Raw genomic sequence first — 26,681 nt, 5'->3', positions numbered from 1 at the left:
CAGAGGTTGCTGGCAACGTGGCAAAGAGGCTGGAGAACCAGGGATAGGGGATATTCTCTGTGAACTTGGAAGAAGCAAAGAGCCCAAGGATGGGTAACTTCCCCAAAGTGGTTGAGCAGGGAAGGTGGTGTGGGAAGTGCAGTTTGGAGGCTGAGACCTCCAGGGCAGGTTTACTCACCTGCCTAATCTTAGGGCTCTTTTGTATTGTTTTTCAGGACTAGAGCTGTAAATGTATTGCTTCACAGGCCTCTACAGAGCATCACTTGTTTGGAATGGACTTACTGTGGAACAGCAGAGCTCCCCCAGGCAAATGGAGAGATTAGGTTTGGACAGGGGTGGGATACAGGCACATATGTGGGAGAGGCCACAATCTGCTGCTCCCACCTTCACTCCTGCTCGTTCCCAGGCCCCCTGCAACTGCAAACCTTGCAATACATAACAAATAAAACCATGATTTCCCAGGAGGATGAAGGTGAAAGGATAATTTGGGCATAGTGTTACCCCTCTGCAGCAGCTCTGAGTGCTGAGCCAATGATGGGAAGCATATGTATGGAACAAGAAAGATGGCACAGCTTCAGCTCTGGAATGTGCCCCCTTGGAGCAATTGTATTTTGACTTGGAATACTTGGAGGACTCCTGCAGCTGCACAGACTGCAGCCTTTAACTTATAGCTGTGCTTTAAACCAGCAGCTTCAGAATTGGTTGCTGGATTAGATGCTTTCCAGAAAAGTCTGTAGGAAAGAGCCGGTCTCCCTGTGTGATGGAGAACACAAAGCAAGAGAGCAAACTTCCTTTCCAACCACCACTGACTCAGGAAGGCGCTCTGAGAAGAGAGAGGGAACTCTTTGAACAGATTAAAGGGTCATGCAGTCTCCTGCTATTACATAAATGCTTCAGTAAATACTAAGCCAGCTCTTTTATGGTTCTACACTCTTCGCTCAAGTCGCAGAATCATGGAATTGAGTTGGAAGGGACATCAAAGTTCATCTTGTTCTATGTCATGGGCAGGGACACCTCCCACTAGACCAGGTTGCTCAGAGCTCCATCCAGCCTGGCCTTGGACACTCCCAGGGATGGGGAAAGTCCAAGAAGATTGTATTTGGTACAAGATCTTACGGAGTTGGTACTATATTCATATCGTTATTTTGTACAAGTAGAGCCTGAGAAGAACCAGTAAACTCCCTTATATGCTATTAAATGGCTTCTTATTCGGCCTAGGGTGGTCCTAAGGTTGCCTGATGCAGCACACAAACCATAATTGCTAGGTGTGTTTAAAGTAAATTACTATAAATAATTAGAATTTCTGTTGTCTCTGCACAGGACTGAAATGCAGCACGACTTGAAAGGCCTGGACTCTGACCTGGATAATAAAAACAACCTGCTGGATGGAGTCTGACTAATCTCCCCCGTGCTGAAATTCCCAGTAAAACTGAAACACATTGGCACTGGACGGAATGGATGTGACTCAGGTTTCAGGCAAGTTCTTGTTCTGCCCAAAGAAATATTGTCTTCAAACCTTTTCAGCCTTAAGTCAAGATTCAATCCGAGTGTGGGACTGGGACAGACCAACTTCAACGTGAATTTTGTGCTAGGAAGAGTTTACCTTGGTGCTCACCTGAGGTTGATGGGATAACCTGTTTCTGTCACCTGTGCTCTCCTCCTCCCTCAATTCCTCATCACTTCTGCTTAACACACATTTTCAGTGTAAGCCTGGGATTTTCTTTGCTAGATTATGGAAGCCTCCTGGGTGAGGAACTAACTTGAAATTCAGCTCTTCAGTAACTTGCCAACAATGTGTTAAATAATCCTGTTGGTACACTGGAGCCACAGTGCCCTCAATCAGCCTTATATTCCATCAGACATTCTGCTGCTGTGGTCCCCAAAGTCTGAAAATCCCGCTGCCAGTGAAGCTGTATTTCAGAATTAAACATATCCCTCTTCTCTTGTGAGAGAGAATAACAGGCTGTCACCCACAGCCACATTTCCAGCCCTAACTTGCATGCCTTCATGGCCATAGTCACATCTGGCCCCTTGACAATAAGCTGTTTTTTCTGTATCACCTGAGCTTGCTGGCATAGACATTTAGGGACCTCTCTTTTGGCTTTGCCTTGGAAACACTTAATATTTTCTCTCAGTCTTTGGTTCTAACTGTTCCTGTTTTTCAGTTGAGGAGTTTTTTCCCCACTTGCATGACTCTTTCATCCCTCCTCTTCTGATTCTGCCTCTCCAGCTCCTCATGACTGTTTCTGCTATGCTTTTGCTCTGCTTGTGTCAGTCCATGCCACGGTTCTTTTTCTCTCCACTTACCTCCTTTATTCTTTACATTCTACAGAGCCAAGGCTGAAAATGTCTTTTTCACCTCCTCTTCTTGTTTCTCCAAAGAGATCCTTCAGTGGAACAAGGGCTGTAGCTTGGGAGCCACTGCTCTGTGCTTCGTGTTCATTTTTATTCTCCTTACTTCTAAGCTGTTCCTTAGTCTTTCTCTTCCCAGAATATCCATTAAACACCTCTCCTCTGCCAGCCACTGGCTCTTCAGCGCTTCTCCGTCCTCCTACCAGGCACCAGTGGGACTCCTGATTCTTTTTTGTTCTCTGCCTGTTTCTTGTTCCTGTATCCCAGCAGATCTTCATTTGCTGTGCTTGTTGGAAATGGGGAAGTGGGAAAATTGGTCCTTCCACCTGCTCTGTATTAACTCACAGGAGAAGATACCTCTCCCTATCACACTGGAGTGAAATAATAGCTGGGCTGGGTCTCTTCCTCTTCCCCTTGGGATTCATCCCCTTCTTTCCTTCTCATTGATTAGGACTCTGCTGTGTGAGTTAAACCAGGAATAGATCAGATGGTAGAGCAGGCTCCCCTGGGCCAAGCCTAGTAAGGTTCTAGCTGGATTCTTGGAACAGAAACCAGCTCTGAGGTGAAAATCAGACCCCAGTTATCAGCGTTAAACACCCCATTGGTCTGTTCCTGCCTTCATAAATCATGTCTGCTGCATTAGGACTCTGCTTGAGGAAGGAACAAAGGAGACCAGCAGCCTGACATACCCCCTGAGCAGGGCACATAGCACAGCACTGCCCAAAGAGAGCCCAGTCCTGCCCTCCAGACAGAGCTGTATTGTAACCAGCTGCTGGCAAGTGAGAGTCCCCGGATGGAAGTGATGCCTGTGTCTGTGGGAGTATCTATGACAACAAATAAACCTCATGTTTGGAAAGTGTCCTTGAGAATAGCAGTGGGGGGCTTGCTGAATTACGTCGGGAACACTTTGCATTCTCAGACTTTTAATTCCTAAGAATTATAGGGATGGGTATGAGGTACTTTAGGAAAATGAACTAATTAGTTACCAGATTCTTTTCTCGTGTGCAAATAGGCCAGCTCATACTAATGCTATTTACTTCAGCTGATTCCAGACTTTTAGACATATAAAGGAATGAATATTTTTAGGAGCTTTAATTCTAAGCAGGAGGCTTAGCCTCAAGGTCTATAGACTGTGGGTATCTTGGGTCACTTGCAGCCACTTGAAGAAGGTAGAAAAGCGAATCTAACCTCAATTTGTTGTAAGGGTTAGTTTTGCTTCTGTAGTGGTAGAAATCAAAAAGCAGGAAGCAAGTGAAGGCAGGAATCACCCTACAGAGCAGTGCTCAGGATGGGCATGTCTGCAAGAATGGGAGGATACGGGTCTATATAAAATATCTGGGAAACTTTGTACCAAAAATGGGACTGAGAAAGCGCAGTCCTGGCAGCATTGTGGGGGAAGGAGGTGCAGGACCTCCTTCCTCTCATCTCTCTGTGCCGTATTCCGGGCTGTGTCTCACGTGTGCTCAGGTATCTGCCTGCTCTCCTCCCTCTGGCATTCACCTTATCTTGGTGCTGCTCCTGCTCCAACAGCTGTGCCCTCTCTGCAGAGCCCTGACAGCACCAAACAGCTGCACTCATTTTCCACTTCTGGTTTTAGCACTTCCCCAGTGCTTCTGCCTCACACTGTCCATTACAAAGCTCTGTTTTTCAGCTGATCCTATGTTTGTCAAGCTATTAACCATTTGGACTGAAAGTTTAGGTGCTGACACTCAATTTACAATGTACAGGTCTGAAAATATTGGCTCCATTGATCCAGGTTTTTCCCAGATGGAGGATGGTTAAAGGCATAATTTTGGTTATGCTAAATAAATGTCTAACTAGAACCATCTTTCTGCTCACAAGATTTAGAACAAGGAATTTCATCTTTCCCTTTGGTCAACTTGCCTTTTGGAACAGAAGTGTCTTTGTTTGTCCCTGTAAAAATCCTATTTCCACAGGCTGAGCTTCGGACAATCTGCTCTACAGTCACCACAGTGTTTAGAGCTTTGCAGGTGAAAACTACAGAGACAGAAACTGGGACAGAAACTGGGGGGGGGGGGGAGGGCAGGTTAAGTCTTTTTGGGTAAAGTGATCGAGAAACAAGCAGATTGAGGAGAAAAGTGGAGGAGAAGCCTGGTCTGTAGAAGCACCATGCTCGTTATGGCTTTGTAATGTGTGGCTGTTGAGATCTGAACGAGCTTTTAATGTTGTTAATGCATAATTTATATGCAAATGTGGCAAGAGGTGTGCAATGCAAATCGTGCCTGATGAAGAGATGGATGTGTGCTTACAAATGTCTGAAGTTCTGAGCGTTCCTGCAAGAGATGCCTCATCACAGGCAGAAAGCCCAGAGTGCTATGTCACTGGAATAGTTTTCCCTGATTTTCCACTGCTTGGGGAACAAGACTATGTGCTTCTGCCTGGTTGTAGCACCCTTGAAAAAGTCCTGAAATCGATGAACTTGCTCCAAACCAACAATGTCATAATCTATGCATCCCCTTGGAAGTTGATGGGAGTCTGCTTAGAATGAGGACTGTTAAATAACATCGGGACCTGACCCTATTTTGAGTGACAAAGTCAGTAAGCAAAACCTCTCAGGGAAAGGTGAGATCAATCAGGGAAGATCCCTAATGACCTTGTGATTCAAGATATCTGAATGTCTATCTGGAGGGGAACAGCAGTGCTTGGAAAGCTGGTTAAGATGTGCTTATTGCAGCATTGCTCCACTTGGTGATTAAATAACAAGTCACCCTCGTGAACTATTATGTTGAAAACCCCTTGGGAAACTTGATTGGCACCTGTGATGTTTTAAGAATCTTCATTCCTTAAAAGTTTCAAACCTTTCATAGCTCAATGAGCAAAATCAAGGATCAGTAGCAGAGCCCTCTGCATGTGTTTTTAATCACTGCGTAGAGGTGGCAATCATAAATTGAAGTGTCAGCTCAAGGAGCACTACAAGACTGGAAAGACAACAGATCTCGGAGTTTGTGATGATTTAGAAAGCAGAACTAGTGATCTTATCAATGCCTCTCTGGAGGTGTGACACCAGGGTTCAACTGGTCTTACTGTCTCAGATACCTGCCACCAAGATTTATGGGTGTTTCACCAAGTATGAGAAATATATGGATCCAGGGGCTTCCGGCTGATCCCCCCCAAAGCCATCCAGCCACCTCCATTAATGTCAGCACTCCCGTAAATTTTTACTAGTAGGCAACTTCTGCCACTGCACAGAAGCTTCCAGAGGTGTCCCCTGCCTCCTGTAAATCCAGGAACACCCAATAAAGGAGATTAACTGCAGATGGACTTAATAACAGTTGTCCCTCCTTTGGAATTAGAGAGGTTCACACTTTTTTAAAGAGGCCAGTGTGGTGTTCCCGTTAGCAGGAAAGGACTGATGGGTTTTTTTGTTCTTGTTTTAAATGACTTTCGAGTTAGATAGTTGATTCCAGTCAACGGGAAAACAGGTTGCAGAACTGTGGGCTCCGCTCTCTCCCATCATAAACAAACAATCCTCTTGTTTCTGATAACTTATTCTCCCTCTGTTCACAGAAACCTTGTGGGTTATTTGCTTTGGTGCCCCCCTCCAGTGAGCCAGATGCATTTGTATTCCATTCCCTTGCTCCCTCCAGCCCTGAAGATGTTTGCCAAAATTAGTCAATAGATAACTACTCAGTGGAAGCTTAAAGAATGTGTTAGGAAAGGCTTGAACATTATCCATTAATGTTTACAGCTCCTAATTATGTTAATTAATCAGTCTTAGAGCCCAAAGGCAAGATTTCAGTTCCCACAGATGTAGTTTAACTCAGTGCCGTGGCTGCGTGCAGAGAGGAGCTCAGCACGCTCTGCCTGCCAGAATATTTATGCAGGGCCCTGGACAGGTTTTGCTGTGTTGTTCCTGCTGGATTTTGGAATTAGCTTTGACTGACTGTCTACATGAGGTACAGTCCAACATCTGGGAGCAGGCTGAGCCATGTTCAGGAAGATTGATGTTAAATGTGAGCCGTCCCTGCAGAACGGCCTTTTGGCAGGGGAGAAAGGCACTCAGAGAGCACTTTGCACCAGCACTAATTGTTATGATACAGAGATTACTGCCTTGGCAAAACCTGGAGTTGTTAGTTCTGTCAGAAAAGAGGTGAAACTAATGATAGGAAAACCCCCCCAGACGCTGCCTCTTGTATTACTGTCTTTGTGCTTTTGCAGGAGGACCAAGTATTTGGGCAGTAGAGGCCATCCCAGCCTGTGCCATCCTCTTTCAGAGCTTCATTGCCACAATTCAGAGCTTGTCTTTGCTCTCTTGAGGAAAAGGAGAAGATTTAGATGATAGACACAATGCAGACTGGCTGCAGGGGGACTCAGAAGGAGAAGCTACTTGTTTTGTGCTATTCCCTGAAGAATTCGTTGTGTTTAAGCTCTCAGTGTACAAAGTACCAGATGGCAGGAGAAGATGTATTCAACTCCAGTGAACAGATAAGGACAAGAGAAAACTGTGGTGTAGGTAGAGACCTCTTTCTAATGTAGAAATTATTAGAATTATTGTTATTTCTAAATTACTAGAAATAGTTTTAGCTCATCCTCATCTGGTGGAATTAGCAGACAACCACTAATTTATCCCCTCATGTCCTGATTTTTATGTTGGGCTCACGGCTGCTGCTTCTGCCTGGAAACTTTTACTCCCAAGTAGAAGGTGACATAGAAGTGGTTTTTGAGTGTGTGACAATCCTTTGGTGCTGACAGGGAAAACAAGCAATGGCAATATGGACTAGGGGAAAAGAGAGTGGTTCATCAGCTGCCTGTAAATGGCTCCTGTGGGCAGCAACTCCTGGCTGTGTGAATATCAAGTACCACATACCAGAGAGGCACTTTCTGGTGGGTTCCTACAGCAGAAATGCCCTTGAAGGAGTGGCAGAGGAGGGAATAAATTTTCCAGAGTAACAGTACGGAAAGAGGACTGCGATCAAGGGGCTGGTGATGTCTCAGGTTGTCTGCCAAGGACCCCCAGACTGGAGCTTGCTCTTTGAGAACTGTCTGCTGCAGTGGCTCATGGCACTAAAACTGGTCCTCCAGCAATTTTCCTATCAGCTGTTCCATATTTTCCATCAGCTGTTGCCATATTGTGTGGAGGCTGCAATCCAGGCTCCTTGGCTACTCAGAAAGCACTTCTGGCAGGTTGAGGGCACACATCTGATGAGCCAGATGGGACTGAAAACCAACAACACGGGTCTGGAGGGACTCAGAGGGACGATTCCTTGGAACCAGAGTGGAGGGGTCATGGGGAGGGAGTGCCTCTGCTTGTTACCACCGTGTCATCCCTCTCTGTCCTCTTGGCAAGGCTCTGGCTCTGACGGATTGCCTGGCAGCTTCCATGCACGCTGCCATTAACTCCATAAAGAGCAGTGTGTACAGAGTGTGAAATGTGATCCGACCTCTGCCTCACACCAATGAATACATTCCTTATTCTGCAGAATTTCAGTGCAAAACCTCTCTCTCTCTCCATTCATCTTCCTCCTGCCTCCTCCTTCCTCACACCCCCTGCTACCCAGGGAGTCCCACGAACGGGTGGATTGGCAGTAAACCCAGCTCAACAAAACAGCCTTGTGAAAAAAGGGAAATATAACATGATCACTTCCTATTTCTTTCTCTTTTCCTCTGCATCAAAGGCCGGGCTGGCTGTCAGGAATGTTCAAAATGAATAAATAAAGCACAGGAACCCTCTGTTTCAGGAGGAGTCTCATTCCCTCACCATAAAACTCAGCCAATTCTTTTTCTGACAGGACTGGAGTCAGCAGGCAGAGCAAGAAGATCGTTCAGAGCTAATCAGTAAAGTGTAAACCTATTATGAGAGCACATTTACCCCTGGTCGCCTCCTTCCTCCCAAAAAGCAATCCCCAAATCCGTGGGAATAACACCTAAGGCGCGTGAAGTGCTTGTACTGAGCTCCCCTGTTAGGAGGTCAGCCCTGCCACTGATGAAATGCTCCCCAGAGCTCCGAGCGGGGCCGCAGAAATCCTCCAAGACGTTCATGGCGCAATTTGCTGCAGCTGGAGGGCACGAGGCACATCCCAGCAGATCCTGTGCGTGAGGCTCTCCCCTGCGAGGCCGGGGGCCGTCTCTGCTAATAAAAACCTCATCTCGAGCTCTCGTCCTTCGTATTGATTTCTGCCAGAGAGGACTTGTCTTAGACAAGGATACTATTATATTTCTCTGTGTGATAAGGGGATCCTTCTCGCCTGTTTTTCCCCACCCCTTTTTTAATTCATTTTAGGGATGACTCCAAGAAGACTCGTAATTTGGGAACTGTTTTTATGCACAGTGAGTAAAGAGTGGAGAAGGCAATTTCACACCCTAAATGTGAAATTAGAGAAAAATGGGTTTGGTTTGGAATGGTGCAGGAAATTGGAGCTAAACCCCCAGCTATGCAATAGTTATATCTTAATATGAAACTCTGTTATTAATGTAATGGATGAAATCTGTGGGAGCCAAGTAATTAAAATCCAGACTCAAATGTGTATAATCATAGCAACTGTTAATTCTGGAACATTTGTAGTCCTTCTATACCAACCATAGCTTGAAAAAATAAAAAAAAAAAAAAAGGGAGGCCTGTAGGTATAGTGCAGGATGCTTTTAAAAAAGCTTTCAAAACAGTATCTTTTCTTTCTAACATGGTTGGACAAGGCCACATGGAAACCTAGAAAGCTTTATGTGAATAATTTGCAAGCCAAATAAGAGCAGCTCCACAGAAGCCAACCCAGATAAACAGAACGATGGATGGTAAGGCTGCAAAATGCAGGGTTATATCGGAATTATTTTGTCTTCCCTGCAGTAGGATTGATACAAGCAACAGGAACAATTTCATTTAATCTATTCCTTTGGGCTTTGCTTTCTTTTGCTTTTCTAGAACTTCTCTTCATAAGAAGCTGGTTTGGGTCTTGAAATGACTGAAGCCGTTCCCTTGTGCAAAGAAAGAGGTAAATATTTACCACAGTTCTTACAGGTTAAGAAATTTAACACGTGCTCATTGCTTTTGTAATCTGAGAGTAGCTGTGCTGAAAGACAATACCTGCTAATTGTATTTTTCTATCACATTCTTTTCTGAGTGAAGGATAAAATATGGAAGTTTGGGTTTATTTTCTCAGTATGCACAGCAAAATTTATTCAAAAGAATCTTTGTTCGCCTTTATCTGTTTCTTTAATAGAATATGGAAAATGGGAAACTGTCAAAAACCGTAGTTAAAGAATTATTTATAAGCTACATTTAGCTGCTGATCTTGTAGACTGGCTTAGGGGAGAGCCAAAATATATCCTGGCAGGTAATAATTAATGTAAACTTGGACACTTCAGACCTGTCCCACTGTTGAGCAGGACACGATTCCTGCTGGTTGTGCGGATCTCTGGTGTTTGCACCCGGACAGTTTGGCTCTGCAGGACACACACGCTCCCCTGGGGGAGAAATTTGCTGATTTTTTTGTTTTTTTTTTAAAAACCTATTTTGGATGCCAGTGGGTGTGTCTGTGGGGGAGATGATTTTGGTCACTTAGAGGCCTCCTGTGAAGAGCAGGGCGGCAGACAGCTCCTCTGATTCCTCGCAGCTCCATAAATCACTGCATCACTCAGCCAGAGTGGAATGAGCTGAAATACTGGGGGATGTCCAGCCTGTGCTGAAGCTGATGGCAACTCTCCCACTGGCTTCACTGGGGGTAGAATTTCATCTGCCACGCTACTAAATCACCAGAATAGCTTTTATCAATGAGATCTATCTAGTACTGGCTGGAACATTCCCATCATTGATTTTTAGGGATCATGATGGACAGTTAATATGAAAGAGAGTTAACAGGGAGTACAATGGGACTTGGAGCAACCTGGTGTAGTGGAAGGTGCTCCTGCCTGTGGTAGGGAGTTGGAATGAGATGGTCTTTAAGGTCCCTTCCAACCTAAACCATCCTGTGATTCTGTGATCAAACACACTGCTCTGACTGCAACAGGCTTGTCACTGCCCCTCTGCCATCAGCGGTGACCCCGCTCTCAGACGTACCACAGAACTGCACATCTTATCCATCTTCTATCAAAATGGTCTGAAAAAATGCTTAAAACCGCTTTTGGGTTGATTTTTTCAAAATATGAGGTTGTTTTGGATGGGTGGGTTATTGTCCAAGGTTGGAGGGGAGCTGTTTTCTCAGCCTGGCTCAGCTGCAGCAGAACACATCTGGCTAAAGGCTTACCCACAAGCACTCTTATAGAGTGTGTGGGTATATCTTTGTCCTATTTCACGTCATCCCTTGCTCAGGAAAAACACCCCCATAAAGCTATCCAAGATCAGTTAATATGGTGCTTATATTCAAACATCTGCTTTAATCTTTGTTAATTTTCAGGGCTAGATGAGATTCAAGACTACTGAACTTGATGAGATGGACCAGACAACTCAAAGGTTAGCTAAAGAACACCTTATAAGTTGTATAATCACGTATTTATATGCTGGGATACTGCCTATGTCTGCCTCTAGCCTTGAAGTCTCTCCTAAAGTTGGGCCCCTGGGCACACCTGGAATATAAATGTAGCGAGGAGGCCCCATTTCACTTGTAAGGGCTGCTAAAAGAAAGCTCAGCATTTACACTCCACCTTCCACCTTCAGAGTATTCCGTAGGTACACGAGGCTGAGGACTCACACACATCAGGCAGCGAGGGTTTTGATGAACTGCTCTCTCAGCCACCCCTCTCCACCTCCCTCGGTTGAACGATGGCTTTGGCTTCCTCCAAATGATCCTCTGGACGGCTTAGGCTCTTGGTTGGCTCTGCTGTTAAGTGATTTAACTTTTAATAATGTCTCATAACTGTCTTAAAAGAGGTTTATGGCTCAGCCTTATTCTCTAATCTCCTACAGAAACATTGTTATTGGTTCACACTATTTCAGTTAGTTCTCCTCAAGCTCTAGAGCGGAGTTAATTGGACACGACTGACCTACGTTAGGGAATGACTATTAGGTGAGTAATATTAAGCAAAGAGAATAAGATCTTTCTGTACCTCAGAACATGCTGGGAGCTGTGGGGAACAGCAGGAAATAGCAGCTCAAGAAGAGCAGGGTTGATTTAGGGAATGGGGAAGTGCTTTGCAATAACTGAAGTTGGTAAAACCAGCAGCTGTTTTAGAAAGAGAGTAAAAAAATACACTGGAGCCTTGAGTGTCTATAAGAGGCAAAAGTACAAGAAAGAAGAGAAATACATTGTGGCAGACCTGTGAGGGTGCTATTTTTGATCACTTTTTTAATCAAACTGCACTGTAGCACAGCTATCCAAACCCGATTAAAGGACTCAAGGAATAAACGGAGCAGGATTTCATCAGAAGGCATTTGTGTTTCCAACCGGAAACTGCATGCTGAAGGCAAGTCCAGCACACTGAAAAAACACTGAGTGATTAATGCATGTGACACTAGTCCACAAGACAAATATGAGCCCTGTAACATCACTGAGGAGTTCAAGGCACAAAGGCACTTTGCAGAGCAGACAAAACCTTGCTGCTAAATCCTGGAAGATTAAGGTGCTGCTTCCCAATTTGCTTTTACATACTAATCCACCAGATGAGGTAAATCCTGGGAAAAAATCAGCTATATTATAAAACCAGCCTATATTCCTTAGTAAAAGACTTTACAGTGTGACCATATGAAAACTGCCAGTCTCAAAACTTTGTTGGCTAAAGCCTGAGAGAACTATAGGTGTCAGCACTCGGTTTAAAGACGTGTAAGTATGTGCTTAACTCTACTGAGACGTGAAGTTTCACTGAGATCAGCAGCACTGCTTAAGTAAAGTTACATTTGGAGGAGTGTCTCGAAGGTCAGGCCTCAAGTACAAAACTACTTCAGATTCATGTGGGCTGCTGGATAATGCCAGCAGCAGGCACCTGGAGTGCAGTGCCAGTGACGTGATGTGATTTGCTATGGCAAATAATTACGCTTCTATCTCATGGAAGAGTGAGTTCTCTCTCTTAAACCTTAGGTATTCAGACAGGGAAGAAAGTCAGTGTTCCTGAAGTTTAGAGTGTGCTTCTTATAATTACACAGACTTGAGCCCAAGGTAATGTGCAAACTGAAGGTGTCCCCACTTTAATGATCCATGGCCAGGCATTCAGGGTGCACCTCTGATCCCTCCCAGGAGTGATGTCCTGCTCTGGTCTCCCCTGTCTGGAGTCCTGCAGCTTGGGGTCCTGGCTCTGCAGCTGGGGTAGAACCAGCTCCTCAGCTGGGACTGGGATCACTGCCTCGAGATGGATTTTGCAGCTTGTAGGAACTGCAAAATCAGGCAATGGACTTATTTAGATATAAGTGTTTCTCTCTGCTCACCGGCACTCCGTGAAGCACTGGCTGAGCTGATCCTGGAGTGTTTCCTTGATGTGGGGCCCCTCTGTTTCTTTCAGCTCGTCCTTGAAGGATACTTCGTCCTGTCTCTCCTGGACATCACTTTGCAGGGCCTTTACTTTCTCAGCAAACTTCTGAAAACTACTGGTTGCCTCTAAGTGAGGAGGCAGAGTCTGAAAACAACAAGAGGACAAAATAAAAGGTATGAATTAAAATAAACTTAATATTTACTGGAATGCCAGGCTGACAGTGAATCTCAGCTTAAGCCTTAATTTTCTTGCAGGAAGCCAGGAAAAAAAGGCCCTGTGCTCATAAAAGGTGCCTGGATGCACACAATGCTCTATTGTTGGTGTTTCAGCATTAATTAACAGCATTGCAATGTACAAAAACAGCCCTTCCAGCGTGGGATCCCGGGATCTCAGTGAGACAGGTGAGAAAGCTGCTGTTCTGCAAATGCCAGCTTTATCCATGTCAGAAGGGTGCCAGAGAGGTTTTTTAATTGAATTTTCAAATATTTGGACTTCCCATTGGTATTTTTTAATTAGCCAGTATTGTTTTTAATTTAGTCACTGCAATTTTTATATGCATTGCTTGGTCAGTGGTTTCCTGGTATTTTGTTGCAGCTGGTTGATTTCCTTTAGGAAATCAACTTCCCTTGAGGAACAACAACAACAACAAAAAAGGAATAAACAACCCCCCAAACACTGTAATAAAAACCACAACTCCCCAAGTTTCCCATGATTTGATAACCTTGGCAAGAAGGGCTTCTAAGCCAGTTGCAAGTCTTAGAATGATTTCTGCCTTGTGATTGATTTTACACATGTAGATTGAGGGAGAAAAATGAAAGTCTTTCTGGTATTCAAATACAGAAGCATGAAAAATGCCATCTGTGTGGGTGGGCTGAAACTTTGCATTTTTTAGCTTGCAAAGATTGATAAAGTTAAGATGTTCCTAGTGTTCTACGAGCTGTTAGTACCTTGTAAGTGTAGAGAAAAAAACATTTTAAAAATGAAGTTGTAAACTACCTTTGTGGTTTCTTTTTTAATTCTAGAACAAATTATTTTCCACATACTTGGGAATTACTAATCATATTGTGTGACAGTGTATGGCAAATTTAAGAAGGGAAAAGAGGAGAAAATAGGACAGTTTGGTTTTGTAGTATGTTTTTTTACTCCTCAAAGTTAGTGACTGACGTATAGATGGCTTTATGTTATAAAGAACATAAGCTCTTGGTTTGCATGGAAAAAAAAGTACATAATTCTGCTCTGGCCTTTCAACTTCAGAGCATATAGAAATTGTCCTTAATGGGCACATCTCAGACTAATTTAGTAATGCATTCTCTTTGCTCTGGTGACGTATTTCCTGGTGTGCTCCACGTCCTAATTCCAGAGGTCTCCCACAAAGACAAAAAAAAACCTCTCTTAAAGGTTTGGCCAGCTTATATTTATATAAGATCTGTTATTCGGTGTTTTTCCATGCTTCGACCAGGTTCCAAAAATCACTAACAAGTGCCAAGCAAACTTGGTTTCAGCAGGTCCCCCCTGGGATCACACACCATCCAAAGCAAGCTCAGAGGCCCCATTCAGGAAAGCAATTTACTGCCTTCCCTGCATCTGTGATGTGTGACTCGCACTCTGCTGAAGGAATTGGTCAAGGCCACCACTGAGAAAATATTCAGGAGGAAATAAGAGCAGCAGTGTGGTTTTGAAAGGTGGCTGCACATGTTCTCTTCCTCAACATGTGACCCAAAATGTCACCTTTCGCCCTGAGATGTTGCCTTGGCTCAATTCTCAGTTTCCACGGAAGTCGAGTGTTTCCAGTCTTCGCCCTCACCAGCACCTATTTACAAGTACAGCACTAAGTGTTAGCACTGTTGATTTGTATTTCACCATTGTCTGCCTCACTGGTATTAAATGAAGCCTAGGATGTGATGCTGCTTTCTCAGGGCTCATTTGGAAAGCAGAGGAGCACCCACACGGCCTCTTTTCCAGTCTGAGATCCAGGAACAAGATCCCTCGGGTGCTTTCCCACTGAGCTGTTTGTCTCTCTGCAGCAATCCTCACAGGACTGCTTTCCTGAGGAATTCCCACCAGAGGGGCACGGGGGTATCTCCAGCTTTAGGGAGGCTGCTCCACAGCTGATGGAGAAAGACAGGCCCCTCTACAGCTCATACCTGAAGGTTTAAGGGCGAAATGTCAGGAGATGGGTCACCAGGTGAACAACTTGTTAATACTGGGAAGGCTCAGCTCCCCCTCCACCTGAACGGCTGGATGTGTGGTCCCTCACTTCTCCTGCACAGGCTCTGGCACTCACCTGACCCTGCAGTGAACCGATTCTAAGTGGAAAATAATCCCTTCTGTCTTTTCTTCTGCTCAGGTTACTTGTCCCCTGGTATAAGGAGGTGACTCAGCCAGCCAAGGAGCAGCTGAGGGCCAGCATCACAGCAAGGGAAGCGATGGACAAGGGACCAGACCAACATGGAGAGCAGCAGCAGCAGAGACAGGAGGGCCCTCCTTGCCATCCAGGACCTTCCCTCCACTCAGCTCCTCCAAACTGCTCCCTACTGCATCCTGTGGGAGCCTTGGAAGATCAGCCCCTGTCACTGAGGATTTATTCAGCCTTTCATCAGTCCCAAAGCCAGACGAGGTAAGAGCTGTTTGAACTGGCAAGAACGTGCCCATGTGAGTAAGCTCAGGAGCAGGAAACTCTTAAGTGAATTAATACAGACCATATCTACAGCTGAGTCCAGAGTCATGAAGCTGCTGTGGGCACAGTCCAGGTAGCTCTAACCCAACTGGCTCAGATGCTGATAACAGCAAGGCCACAGAATATGTTCTGGTTGCCAAAATCCAGCCAATCCCCGAGTAAATATTTGTGCAGCTACCTGTACTGAGCACCATGCAGGTATCAGTTCATCTGCTGATAGGTGTGGAGAGCTGCACTCGGAGCCCTGAGGCTGAACTACAGACATAACCTGGCAGAGAAGCTTGTGAAAAGAAGCTCTGCTCTATTTACCCCTTGTAATTTTTTAAATTTTCTTTTCCAAAGACTGTTTTACTACAAGAAAAAAAAAAAAAGGAAGTAAGAGCTACTTCTACCAGTAAGTAAGACTCCAGCCACCCACCTTCAGTGTTTCACTGAAGGGAGGGATAAAGGAGAACAGGGGTAGTTGATAAAACTGTATTTTCCTTTGACTGTCTGTTTTTTCCAGTCCTACTGGTTTCTCATTTGGCACTGACACACTCCAGCTCCAGTGGGTGAGGGGAGCATGGAATGAGGAGCACAGCTGGCTGGGATGGATGAGCCCTGAGGGACTGGGGGCTGCCTGATGTGGAGCATATGAAATGCACCCTGGTTATGAGTGAAGGCCAGGAGGCCAACACTTGTCAGGAACACAAGGCTGGCTCCTGTTCTGGGGGAGCAGGAGGAGGCAGGCACTGAAGGGCAGTGAGGACATCATGCCATGGTTATTTGATTTTTTTTTTTTTTTTAAGCTAAACATCACAGGTGAACGTACAGCTGGCCTGACTTTTTATTCTGCTACTTTGAAATCAATGCACTTGGGTCCACAAAAAAAGGGACTTGAAGAAAACAAGGATGAGGAAACGTCAAAAGAACTTCTGTGTACTTAGTCTCAATTTCACTTGTTAGCCCATCTTAAAAACTGCTTCCTTGGGCTATAAGAACTGATCCAAGTGTACTTAAGAACAAGGAAAGGAATCAATTGGTAAAGTAGGGAGGGAATAATAAGAAGACATAGATAAAAGTAAGTGTGGAAGTGAATTTAGCAACAGAGCCTAAAAATAGACACTTGAGCAGCAGGAGCTGCTGAAGAGATATAACAAGATGTCCAGATGGTAGAATTGTTTTAGCTGTCAGTTCTCTACCAATTGTGAAGTATTTTCAGAGAAAATGATTTTCTTTTGTTGAGTAAAAGACAAATTGAGGAAAGAAAACAGAGTCCTCAGGCACCTAATGATGATATGGAATGTTTTAGACTCTTAAAACACTTGAAAAAAAAGAAAAAAACCCTATGAAATAGCATAAGAGATACCTTCCTGCTTTGCAACTGAAGAAAACCACTGTTAAACTTGTATTATTTTGTCCCCAGTGTTCTTGTTCTAATCCCAAAAGTATATCTCATCCCAAACCTCTGTGGCCTCAGAGTTTAACATATTCCTAACCCTGCCTCAGTGATGAGGAGACAGCTGCATGATCTGGGACTTCAAACTTTCAAAAGGAGACAGAGTCCCTGGGACAGCCCTGGTGGAGGTTCTGCTCTCTTGTCAGGGAGCAGAATTCAGAAGAAAATCTATCTGAAAAGGCTTTGGCTATCTGAAGATGCAAGAGAGAATAGGAAGTGAAAGGGCAGGAGGGATGGACGGTGTGGCAGGATGGATTCCAACAACGGTTCCCTGCTGACCAGTCTGTGACCTGGGCCTTGCAGTGTCACAGAACAGCTTTCCATGTGCCCCACATGCCTGTTCTGGAGCTCTGAGGAGCTCTAGGAGACAGCATGGTGAATGCCGCTTCCACAGCCCTCTATGCTTAATGTGCACGTTCAGACAAAAGCCAATTTATTTCAAACATCACTTCCCTCGGCGCCTCTAATGTTCCTGCTTCTGAATCAAAGGGAGGCATTCTCCAGTAAGATGCTAATAAATAGCTTTTCCTTGGGGGAAGAAGCATTTTCCCATCTTTAAGAAATTTCTTTGGCCATGTGAAATTCAAATTTGTTAACTTGCCCTACAAACAGCAACTCATTTAGAAACAAATTACAAATATTAGATGGAGACAGTGAACTTGATAATGCAATGATGCCACATCAGTTGTAGAATAATGCATCTTAATGAAGGCTTCCCATGTGAATAAACCATTATATTTACAAGCTTTTCACAGTTAATGACCCAGAACTGGATAACGAAACTCACATTTTTAGTGTGGTCCTCTGTCAGCAAAAGTATACATATTAATAATTGATGTTGCTGTAAAAATAGGACATAATATGAAGATTCCCGAGTTTGTGGGAAAATAGGACTACATGGTCCATTAACTTAAAAGGCTTATCTAATGTTTGATGGGCTTTGTCTTTAAAACCCTTGTTTAAATTAATAAGGCAAAATGGACATTTGTCTAAAAAAGAATTTTATTCCAACTCATCAGTCACAAGTATGCTGATGAGATTCTTCTGTTCTTTACTCGTCTCCCCTTATTCTCCCCAAAGAGGATCTGGGTTTTAGGGAAGCGGAAGACCCACCAGTAGAAGGAAGGAAGGAAGATGTTCCCTACAGCTCCCAGGTGAGCCAGTGTGATGAAGGGCCATGATGGGGGACTGGAGCACCTCCCTATGGAGACGGCTGAGAGAGTTGGGGCTGCTCAGCCTGGAGAAGAGAAGGTTGTGTGGAGACCTCAGAGCACCTTCCAGTGTCTGAAGGGGCTACATGGAAGCTGGAGAAGGACTCTGCATCAGGAACTGGAGTGACAAGAATGAGTTCGAACTGAAGCAGGGTGGATTTAGATCAGATAAACAGAAGAAATTCTTCCCTGTGAGGGTGGTGGGGCCCTGGCACAGGTTGCCCAGAGAAGCTGTGGCTGCCTCATCCCTGGAAGTGTCCAAGGCCAGGCTGGACGGGGCTTGGAGCAACCTGGGACAGTGGGAGGTGTCCCTGCCCATGGCAGGGGTGGGACTGGATGAGCTTTAAGGTCCTTTTCCACTCAAACCATTCTGGGATTCTGTGAAACTCTGGGTCCATTTTCCCTTTTCGACTCAGGACCCCAATCATTTTCCTGGCCTGAAGAACCTCCTTTGTGCTGAGTCAGCTGCCCCCCTCCCTCCCAGCCAGTTTATTGTTCATTATAAAGCACTTAGAGGTGTGCAGGCTGGCTGAGCACGCTTAGGGCTACCCTGGCACGGGGAGGAGGCCCCACGCTGTGGAACTAACTGCTCCTCAATTGTCCCATTACGCTTACGAGGGAGACAGTCTTCATGTCAGGGAAATAAATACATTTCATTTGCCTCTGCATTTTAAGGCTAACGCTCACATTATGCCTGAAAGGTAGATTTATTGCAGCTCTTACTGCTGGGTAGTTAATTTAGGACAGCTTCTTTTCCTAGACCTGGAACAGCAGAGCCAAAACACATGCTCCCTGGTTTTATGGGACATCAGGAAATGTTCTGCCCCAGCCAGTCCTGGCCATAACTGTAAGATTTGGCCAGGAGATGTACTGGTTGTGTAGCATTTTGCTGTAGGTTGCTGATTTTTGGTGCTAGTATAGTTTGCTTCTCTTGAGTAGAAACTTCATTTCCTAAGCAAAGTATTTCTAAAGTAGTTTTAGTAGTCACTTATTTTCATCAGTAGCAAAAGAGAGATTTTTTTTATTTTTTTTTTTATTTGGACTACACAGGCAAGTAACTCCTTAGTAGTAGACTAAAAGAATTTACTACCAAAGTAACCAGAGACTGTTCTTGACTTACAACTGTTATTCTCTAGTGGAAGGTGTCCTTGCCCATGGCAGGGGAGTGGAACAAGATGGGCTTTAAGACCCCTTTCAACCCAAACCATCCTGTGATTTCATGATATGATTCCACTGAATTTTAAACTGTGATCCAAACTGCATTTCAAAGTTTGATGTAGGATTTGGTTGTGTTCTTGCTTCATTATTTCCCCAGTGTAATTTGCCTGGCTGAGGGAAGAATGTGTTTTGAAGAGGTCTCTTGTCTCGCGAATCACAGAACGGTTTGGGTTGGAAGCACCTTAAAGCTCATCTCGTTCCAACCCCCCAAATGAAAATTGTATTAATGTAGGTTCCATGGTACACAAATAGTGATAGCCAAATCAATTATATGGCTGAATTCCTAAATTAGGCACAAAAAAGAAACAAGTAAGCAAAATATATTGCATTCATTAAAGCTTCCCTACTCTCTGATTCACTTCAATGGCTTTGCCAATTAAAGTAATTGTCATATGCGTTCAAACAAAGCATCTGTACTAGGAGGTCTTGTTAAAAAAATATTGAAAATGGCTGTTTTATTGACTTATGGAATATATATTTAGAAAAATATTGATACGTAGCATTTTGAAAGAAGATAAGAAAATCTGAAGTGGAGAAAACATTGACATTCGTGAGTTTCTATAATTCTGCTTGTGTTTATTTCTGATATTACACCTGGGCAATGCTGTTCAACTGGTACTAAAAAAGGCAAGTATGTTTTGGGCTCTGAAAGGCAGTGATTTCATTGTTAGTGTGAGTCCAGCCAATGAAAGCCAAATTATTTAGCTTGTTTCTTGCTTCCCAGAGTGTTTCTGTTTCAAAAATAAGGAGGTTAAAAATTCTTATTGAAAACAGGACAGATTAGTTATCGCTGCCTGGTGAAATAACAGATAACTTTGTGCTGACATCCAGGCTGCAAGTAAAGCAAAAGTCATTTTAATCTTATGCTTGGCAAAACCAGGCCTGATCAGTACCAGTGCTGGAACTGCTCACTCTTAAGAGCTGAAGAAATATTTTAAATTTCACTTTATGGAGTTTGCAGTTTGTTAAACTGTGTGTAATATTTATTTAGCCATAGTCTATAATGTTTACACAGAAAGCTATTCTGGGAAATGCTAATTTTTTTTTTCTGACTGGATGAAATGAATTATATTTATCAGGAATTCAAATAAGAAGGAATGTTTGGCAGACTGTTTTCTCAGATATAAATAAAAGTGTTATCTGAGACAACATGCCTAAATTAGGGTATGTTTAAAAGAGGTAAGAAGGAGAGAACAGCTTTTTATTTAAGACCACATGGATCCTTTCATGTGAAAAGGATCATAGAATCATGGAATGGTTTGGGTTGGAAAGGACCTTAAAGCTCACCCAGTCCCACTCCCTGTCATGGGCAGGGACACCTTCCACTAGCCCAAGTTGTTCCAAGCCCCATCCAACCTGGCCTTGGATACAGAGGAAGGAAGGATGGTGGAAATACTAAGCAAGAGCATGTGTCGCATCACTAAGTTTTTGGGAAGGGCTGGAATTAGGGAATAGTGCATTGTGAGCTGTGTAACTGTAAATCCAGAGGTATCTGTGAGACAAGGTGTTTGCTTCCATGTGTGCATGTCCAGAGCACACAGGACTCAGTCTTATGAATTGTTTAAGCATTTAAACTTGGCTCTGATGGGATTGATCACTTGTGCTCATCAAGTGAAAACGTGAGCAAGGGGGTATCCAGGCCTTGGGGGAACTCCTGCCTCAAAGCTGCAAAAGCAGGTCTGGTCCCTCAGCTGGGGCTTGTCTGGTGTTGCAGTATCTTTGGAAGTCTGATATTTTGTGAGAGGTGTATTTCTGAGGATCTTGAGGAGCAGGTGAGCCTGGTGTGTTGATGTGTGATGAGGAAAACCTGATGCTACAGTGGGAAGCCACGATGGCTCTGCATGGCTCATACATCCTGCTGAACTTTGGCCATCTGAGAAAAATGACATAAAGAACCACGGGGCTTGGTCCTACTAAAAGGTGCTTTTCTTAGGCTGTGTAATGTTTTCCTTCCCTTTTCTGAAGGGCTGTATTTCTGGATGTGCTGCTGGGACTGCAGTTGTTTTCCTGAGTGGAAGGAGAGGCTGTTCTGAGTCAGCCCAGCCCAGGTAAAAGAGGCTTGGGGAAAAACAGAGCAGAGCAGTGTAGGTGGGAGAGAGGGACCTTTTGTGTTCTTGCTTCCTCAGCTCCCCAGCCCATTCAGTGGGTTTAGGGGAAAGGAGTTTGATTTACTCTGGGTGGTGCAGAAACAACAAAATTCTCAGGGGGTTCAATAACAACTTTTACTTTCAAACTTTAGAACATTGCAATAGAATAAGGCACTTGGCAAACTTTAGCTTATCCAGACACAACAAGGCACTTAACAAGGCATTGACTGGAATTTCTTGGTCTGGTTTACAGTATATTTTGAGAACAAAAAGGTAGGGGAAGAAAGACAAGGGAAAAGGAAAGAGGAAGGTAGACAGGCACCACCCCAGGATTCAGCAGCTTTTAAATCCAGGGAAGGGGAGGGTGCCAAACATCACGTGTCACTGTCCTTTTATCTGTCCTGGTCCACTGTCTCTCAAACCCTTCTCCAGCTCCATTCCCTTCTCTGGACACACTCCAGCCCCTCAATGTCTTTCCTGAATGGAGGGGCCCAGAACTGGACACAGTGCTTGAGGTGTGGCCTCACCAGTGCCCAGCACAGAGGAAGAATCACTGCCCTGGTCCTGCTGCCACCTTATTCCTGATCCAGGCCAGGTGCCCTTGGTCTCTTGGCCTCCTGGGCACGCCTGGGCTCATGTTCTTCCCACCTGGTTGTTTCGATCCAGCCAACTGTTCCTCTGGTCTCCTACATCCTCCTACCCTGTCATAAATCAGTCTGATGGCAAGCTGTTTATCCTAACATTTTATGCTAAAACCAGCCTTTCCTCTTTGCAGTAGCCTGTGTTCTGAGATTATAAGTATAACTTCCTGCAGGGTCTGCCCTGTCAGGAGAGTCCTGCAGGGAGAGCGACGAGTGTGGATCCATTGTTAGGCTCGGGCTGTTCTGCACTACCCTGAGACAAAGCAGTTGCCAAAAACCAGTTCACACATCCAGTTACACCAGGCTGATAAGTAGCTTGCTCTGCAGCAAAATTAAACAATCCTAACAAGCTCTAAACGGGGTGTTTAGTGACAGGGAATTTATAAATTGCAGAAACAGACCCGTGGAAGTACATGCCAGTTTAAGAGCTGCAGAAATAGTAGGTTAAATGGAGCTGTACTGGTACAATAGAGCAAGGAAACGTAGGTTTGTTCAGACATCACGTGTGTGTTTTCAGACAGCTTAATGTGTTTTCTTGCCACATCAGTGTGGTCAGTGTGGCTGTGACACAGAGCTGTGCCTGGAGCAGTGCTTCTGGTGGTCGTGTGGAGCTGGCAGTAAACAGCACCATGGCAGGAATGTGGGGAAGAGCAGGAAACAGGTCAGGATACAGTTATCAAGATATATGTGCTCTTAGGAGGCTCACTGCTCTTCACAAATTAAACTGGTATATCAAAGTGTGATTTATCGGAGGTTTAGAAAAACATGTGCTGAGGGAATCGTGCTGTTTCTGCAATTAGGCTTTAATAAATAATAATAACAATAATGAGGCTTTACTTTAGAGCCAAGAAAAATCTCTGGAACATAGGCTTGTACTCTGTCATCAAGCTGAAGACGAAATAGAATCAAATTCCAGAAAAGATACGTAAATTTTTGTGAACCAAGTAGACAGTAAAGAAAATAATACTGAATTAAGCAAAACAGTGGACAATACTTGGGTTTTACACTTATTTTCCTAATTTTTAGGTTAACAAAACTGAATTTTCCCAGAAATCATTATTCAGAACTTCAAATGGACCAGCTCTTTTTGCAAAGCAGTTTTTATCTGAAAGTAACACAGACATTTTTAGAAAAGCCCTAATTGTAAGAGAAATTATATTTATTGCAACAAAAGTCAAGTCTCCTTTGGGATGGACTTGGGGTAATGGATGGCTGGGTCTTCTAATTTATCTAAGTCGTGCAGCATTAGAAAAGCAAATTCAACATATTTACACATGAAGATCTGTGGTCATTTTTCAGAGGCCTGACGTGACCATACATCAAAGGGACTTGACCTTTGGAGCTCGCTGCCTATCTATCAGTGGGAACCACTGTCTGCTTGCCACTCACTCCCTTTGGAGCCCATGGAAGGGAATGCAGCATGAAAAGTGCAGGGAAATATAAAAACACTAGAGAGACGAACAGATTCTTTTATTTTATTTAGAGGTATCCAGTTTTTCCCCCTACATCCTTTGATTATATACTTGATAAAGAGCAATGAGTCAGAGTGCAGAGTAGCAAACATCAATTCTCTTGCTCCTAAAATGGAAGTCAGGAAATGAACACACTAGATGTGTTTGGTTTTAATTCCCTCCTTCCCCATGATCATATAGATTATATTATGCTCCCCATGAACTGGCTGTTTACATCCCAGTTATCAGTTACTCCCACCACTGGCCACCATGGAACGAGGGCTTGGCTGTGAACCCTCCAATATCTGATGCCAGGTTTAGATTTCCTTCCTAAAGCTCAACAGAAACTGCCATGGGATTTGATAGGAAACAATCCCTCGTTTTTCAAAGGGTGTAATTTCTAACTCATTTTCAGCATATCTCAAGTATTCACCATTAGGTCTGCTCTGGTTAAAAATCTCTGGGAATTTTATCTTAAGCAGAGGCAGAACTGGCCCCCATGGCTCTGTTTAGCCATGTTTACTGTTAATGACCAGCAGATATTAAGGGCAATAATCCATAAGGTGTTATGTGTATTTAACATGGCAAAGCTTAGGAAAATGTATATTTTACTTTCTAAAGGTAACATTTTAAGGTTACTCCCAACTGTTGTGAGATCTTTGCTATAGGCACAATCAGTTTTCATAACCCTATAAGGTAGCCAAGGGTAATTCCATTGCTGGGCAAGAAAATCACCCAAATTGTCTGGGAGAAGAAGAAAGCATGTTTGAATTCAAAATTAAACTACCAGTTTATAAATTAATTATAAATTAATCATTTAAGAGCTGTAGAACTGGGGAAGGAACAGGTTCCTTCTGGGAAGGGTGCTTTGTTGTTTGTTTGTTTGTTTGTTTGTTTTCACTCTGTGCAATGTAACTGACCACGGACAGCTGTTCCCTGTGCTTTTGTAGTATGATGGGAGAAATAGTTTGATTATTTTTATATGGACTTAGAGAAATATTGATGTATTAATATGCCAGTTTTAATGTTTCTCTTCCCTATTCTTGACATACACAGTCAGTGACTTGCAAAGGGGTGGGATAAGAAGACTTGGCTGCTTTAATTAGATTGGATATCAGGAAAAATTTCTTTACTGAAAGGGCTGTCCAGCCCTGGCACAGCTGCCCAGAGCAGTGGTGGAGTCCCCATCCCTGGAGGGACTTAAAATCCATGTCATGTGGCACTTGGGGACATGGGTTAGTGGTGGCCTTGGCAGTGCTGCGTTAAGAGTTGGACTTGATGATCTTAGAGGGCTGTTCCAACCCTAAGGACTCTGTGAATTCTGCTCCAGAAACAAGGCAGCTCACGTGCCTTGAAGTCATGACTGAGAAGCTGATTAATAAAATTTCCTTGCTCTATCATGCCTGGGTCAAATTCCCTCAGACCTGGGGCACATTCTACCCAGCCTGTTTCCACATCTGCCACACACATTGGGCCATGTATAGACAGCACAAAACCATTCAGCATAAGACAAATTGTGCTACTCCTGTGCCATCTATCATTCCAGTTTAGTTCTGTATTCCTTAGAGACTCCTTTTAAAACAGAAAGAATCTTAGAAATTAATTTCTCGTCTTGTGCTGAATTTCGAAAGTCTGAAGAACAACCAGAGTGTGGCATTTTCTACTCTCTAGGCAGCACCACTTACGATCCCCAGGAATATCATTTCCTCTTCTCTCAGTTTCTCTGTTCTCTTGCGCTGGACGTATCCACGCCAAACCTGCATTGTAAACAAAGCTCTAATGAGATAAATGGGCCTTGCTACAGCTTCCTTTACTGGGGCAGGCACAGGAAAAAACAAATAGAGGAAGGAAAGGCACAATATACAATTGAAACTATTGCTTTTTAACAGGTTGCCATCTGATATTTTTTTAACAAATTCTGAGGTTTGTTATCCCTCACACTGGTATATCTTGCTTCTAAACAAAACACTGTCATGGTTTCATGAAGTGTTCAGACTTAATATTTCGACTGAGCTCTTGTTCTCATCAAGCTGAATTGCCCGAATTATTGGTGTGTAAGGACTCTTTCTGGAATTTATTACTGATCTCCCTTTGTCATCTTTTCAAGATATGGAATGAACTTCTTCCCTGGAGACCACAGGAAAAGGTATGAATTCTTAGAGGCACTGAATTCCAAGGGGAGGCCAGAAAGAGCAACTGAGGTCATAAAAATCAGAATGGAAAAACAACGTGTAGGTTATAAAGTCATCCTGCATTGCCAGTGCAGGACTGTTTCCACTGATCTCACATCTAGGGCCCTATCTCATTTTGTGAAGTGGTTTAAGTGATGTATTTTACCTTGCTGGATACTCTAAAAGTGGTAATTGCAGAACACTCCCCGTCCCCTGAGCTCTGTTTGTCTACAACTGTTCTTCCGAACAGAACATTGTCACTTGGGTTTGCCAGAATAGTTGTTAAATTAAAATTCACCTTTTGAATGCAAGTGGCAGCATCATCTGGACTGCGACCCGTCTGCTCCTCTTGTTTAGTTGTTCTTTTCTCTTCCAGGTAAATTTTCTTCATGAACCTCGCTCGACTGCGGCCCTGGCGAGCCCGTTCTGCCACCTGGATCAACTTGATGGCCTCTGGAAGTGTCATGGCCTCAACAGGTTTCTTCAACAACACAACCAGAAAGGGAGGAACAAAGAAAAGTAAGAGAGTTATAAGTTTTGTTAATTGCCTACCTCAATTAGCAAATGAAACAGCGAATGAACTACTTGTAGAAACTTTCTGAGATGAAAATACCCTGTCACAAACAGCAGACGCTCCTGTCTCAGGGCTACCTTGCAATATCTTGGAAGTTTGATATTTTGTGAGAGGTGTATTTCTGAGGATCTTGAGGAGCAGGTGAGCCTGGTGTGTTGATGTGTGATGAGGAAAACCTGATGCTACAGTGGGAAGCCACGATGGCTCTGCATGGCTCATACATCCTGCTGAACTTTGGCCATCTGAGAAAAATGACATAAAGAACCACGGGGCTTGGTCCTACTAAAAGGTGCTTTTCTTAGGCTGTGTAATGTTTTCCTTCCCTTTTCTGAAGGGCTGTGTTTCTGGATGTGCTGCTGGGACTGCAGTTGTTTTCCTGAGTGGAAGGAGAGGCTGTTCTGAGTCAGCCCAGCCCAGGCAGAAGAGGCTTGGGGAAAAACAGAGCAGAGCTGTGCAGGTGGAGAGACAGACTCCCCTTTCTCACTCCTGAGAACTCCAATGTTCTCCATGG

The 26,681-nt window shown here is 44.0% G+C and overlaps 1 protein-coding gene and 1 long non-coding RNA gene across 3 annotated transcripts in view; one reads left to right on the top strand and one right to left on the bottom strand.

The window, feature by feature from the left end:
- IQCA1 (IQ motif containing with AAA domain 1) overlaps positions 1-26,681 on the bottom strand; it is a 106,102-nt gene that overhangs the window by 63,211 nt on the left and 16,210 nt on the right. For both annotated transcript variants that reach the window (XM_032693387.1, XM_032693389.1), the window contains exons 4-6: positions 25,895-26,077; positions 25,111-25,182; positions 12,659-12,846 (exon numbers count right to left, since the gene is read on the bottom strand). In XM_032693387.1, coding sequence (XP_032549278.1) covers positions 12,659-12,846; positions 25,111-25,182; positions 25,895-26,077 — 443 coding nt within the window. The remainder of the gene's footprint in view (positions 1-12,658; positions 12,847-25,110; positions 25,183-25,894; positions 26,078-26,681) is intronic.
- LOC116789492 lies at positions 9,082-10,712 on the top strand. The gene is made up of 3 exons (XR_004358052.1): positions 9,082-9,099; positions 9,227-9,296; positions 10,698-10,712. It is a non-coding gene; the product is annotated as an uncharacterized LOC116789492 (long non-coding RNA).

This window comes from Chiroxiphia lanceolata, chromosome 7 (genome assembly GCF_009829145.1).
Source record: "Chiroxiphia lanceolata isolate bChiLan1 chromosome 7, bChiLan1.pri, whole genome shotgun sequence".
Classification (NCBI taxonomy): Eukaryota; Metazoa; Chordata; class Aves; order Passeriformes; family Pipridae; genus Chiroxiphia; species Chiroxiphia lanceolata.
This window is presented reverse-complemented; position numbering and strand designations above follow the sequence as displayed.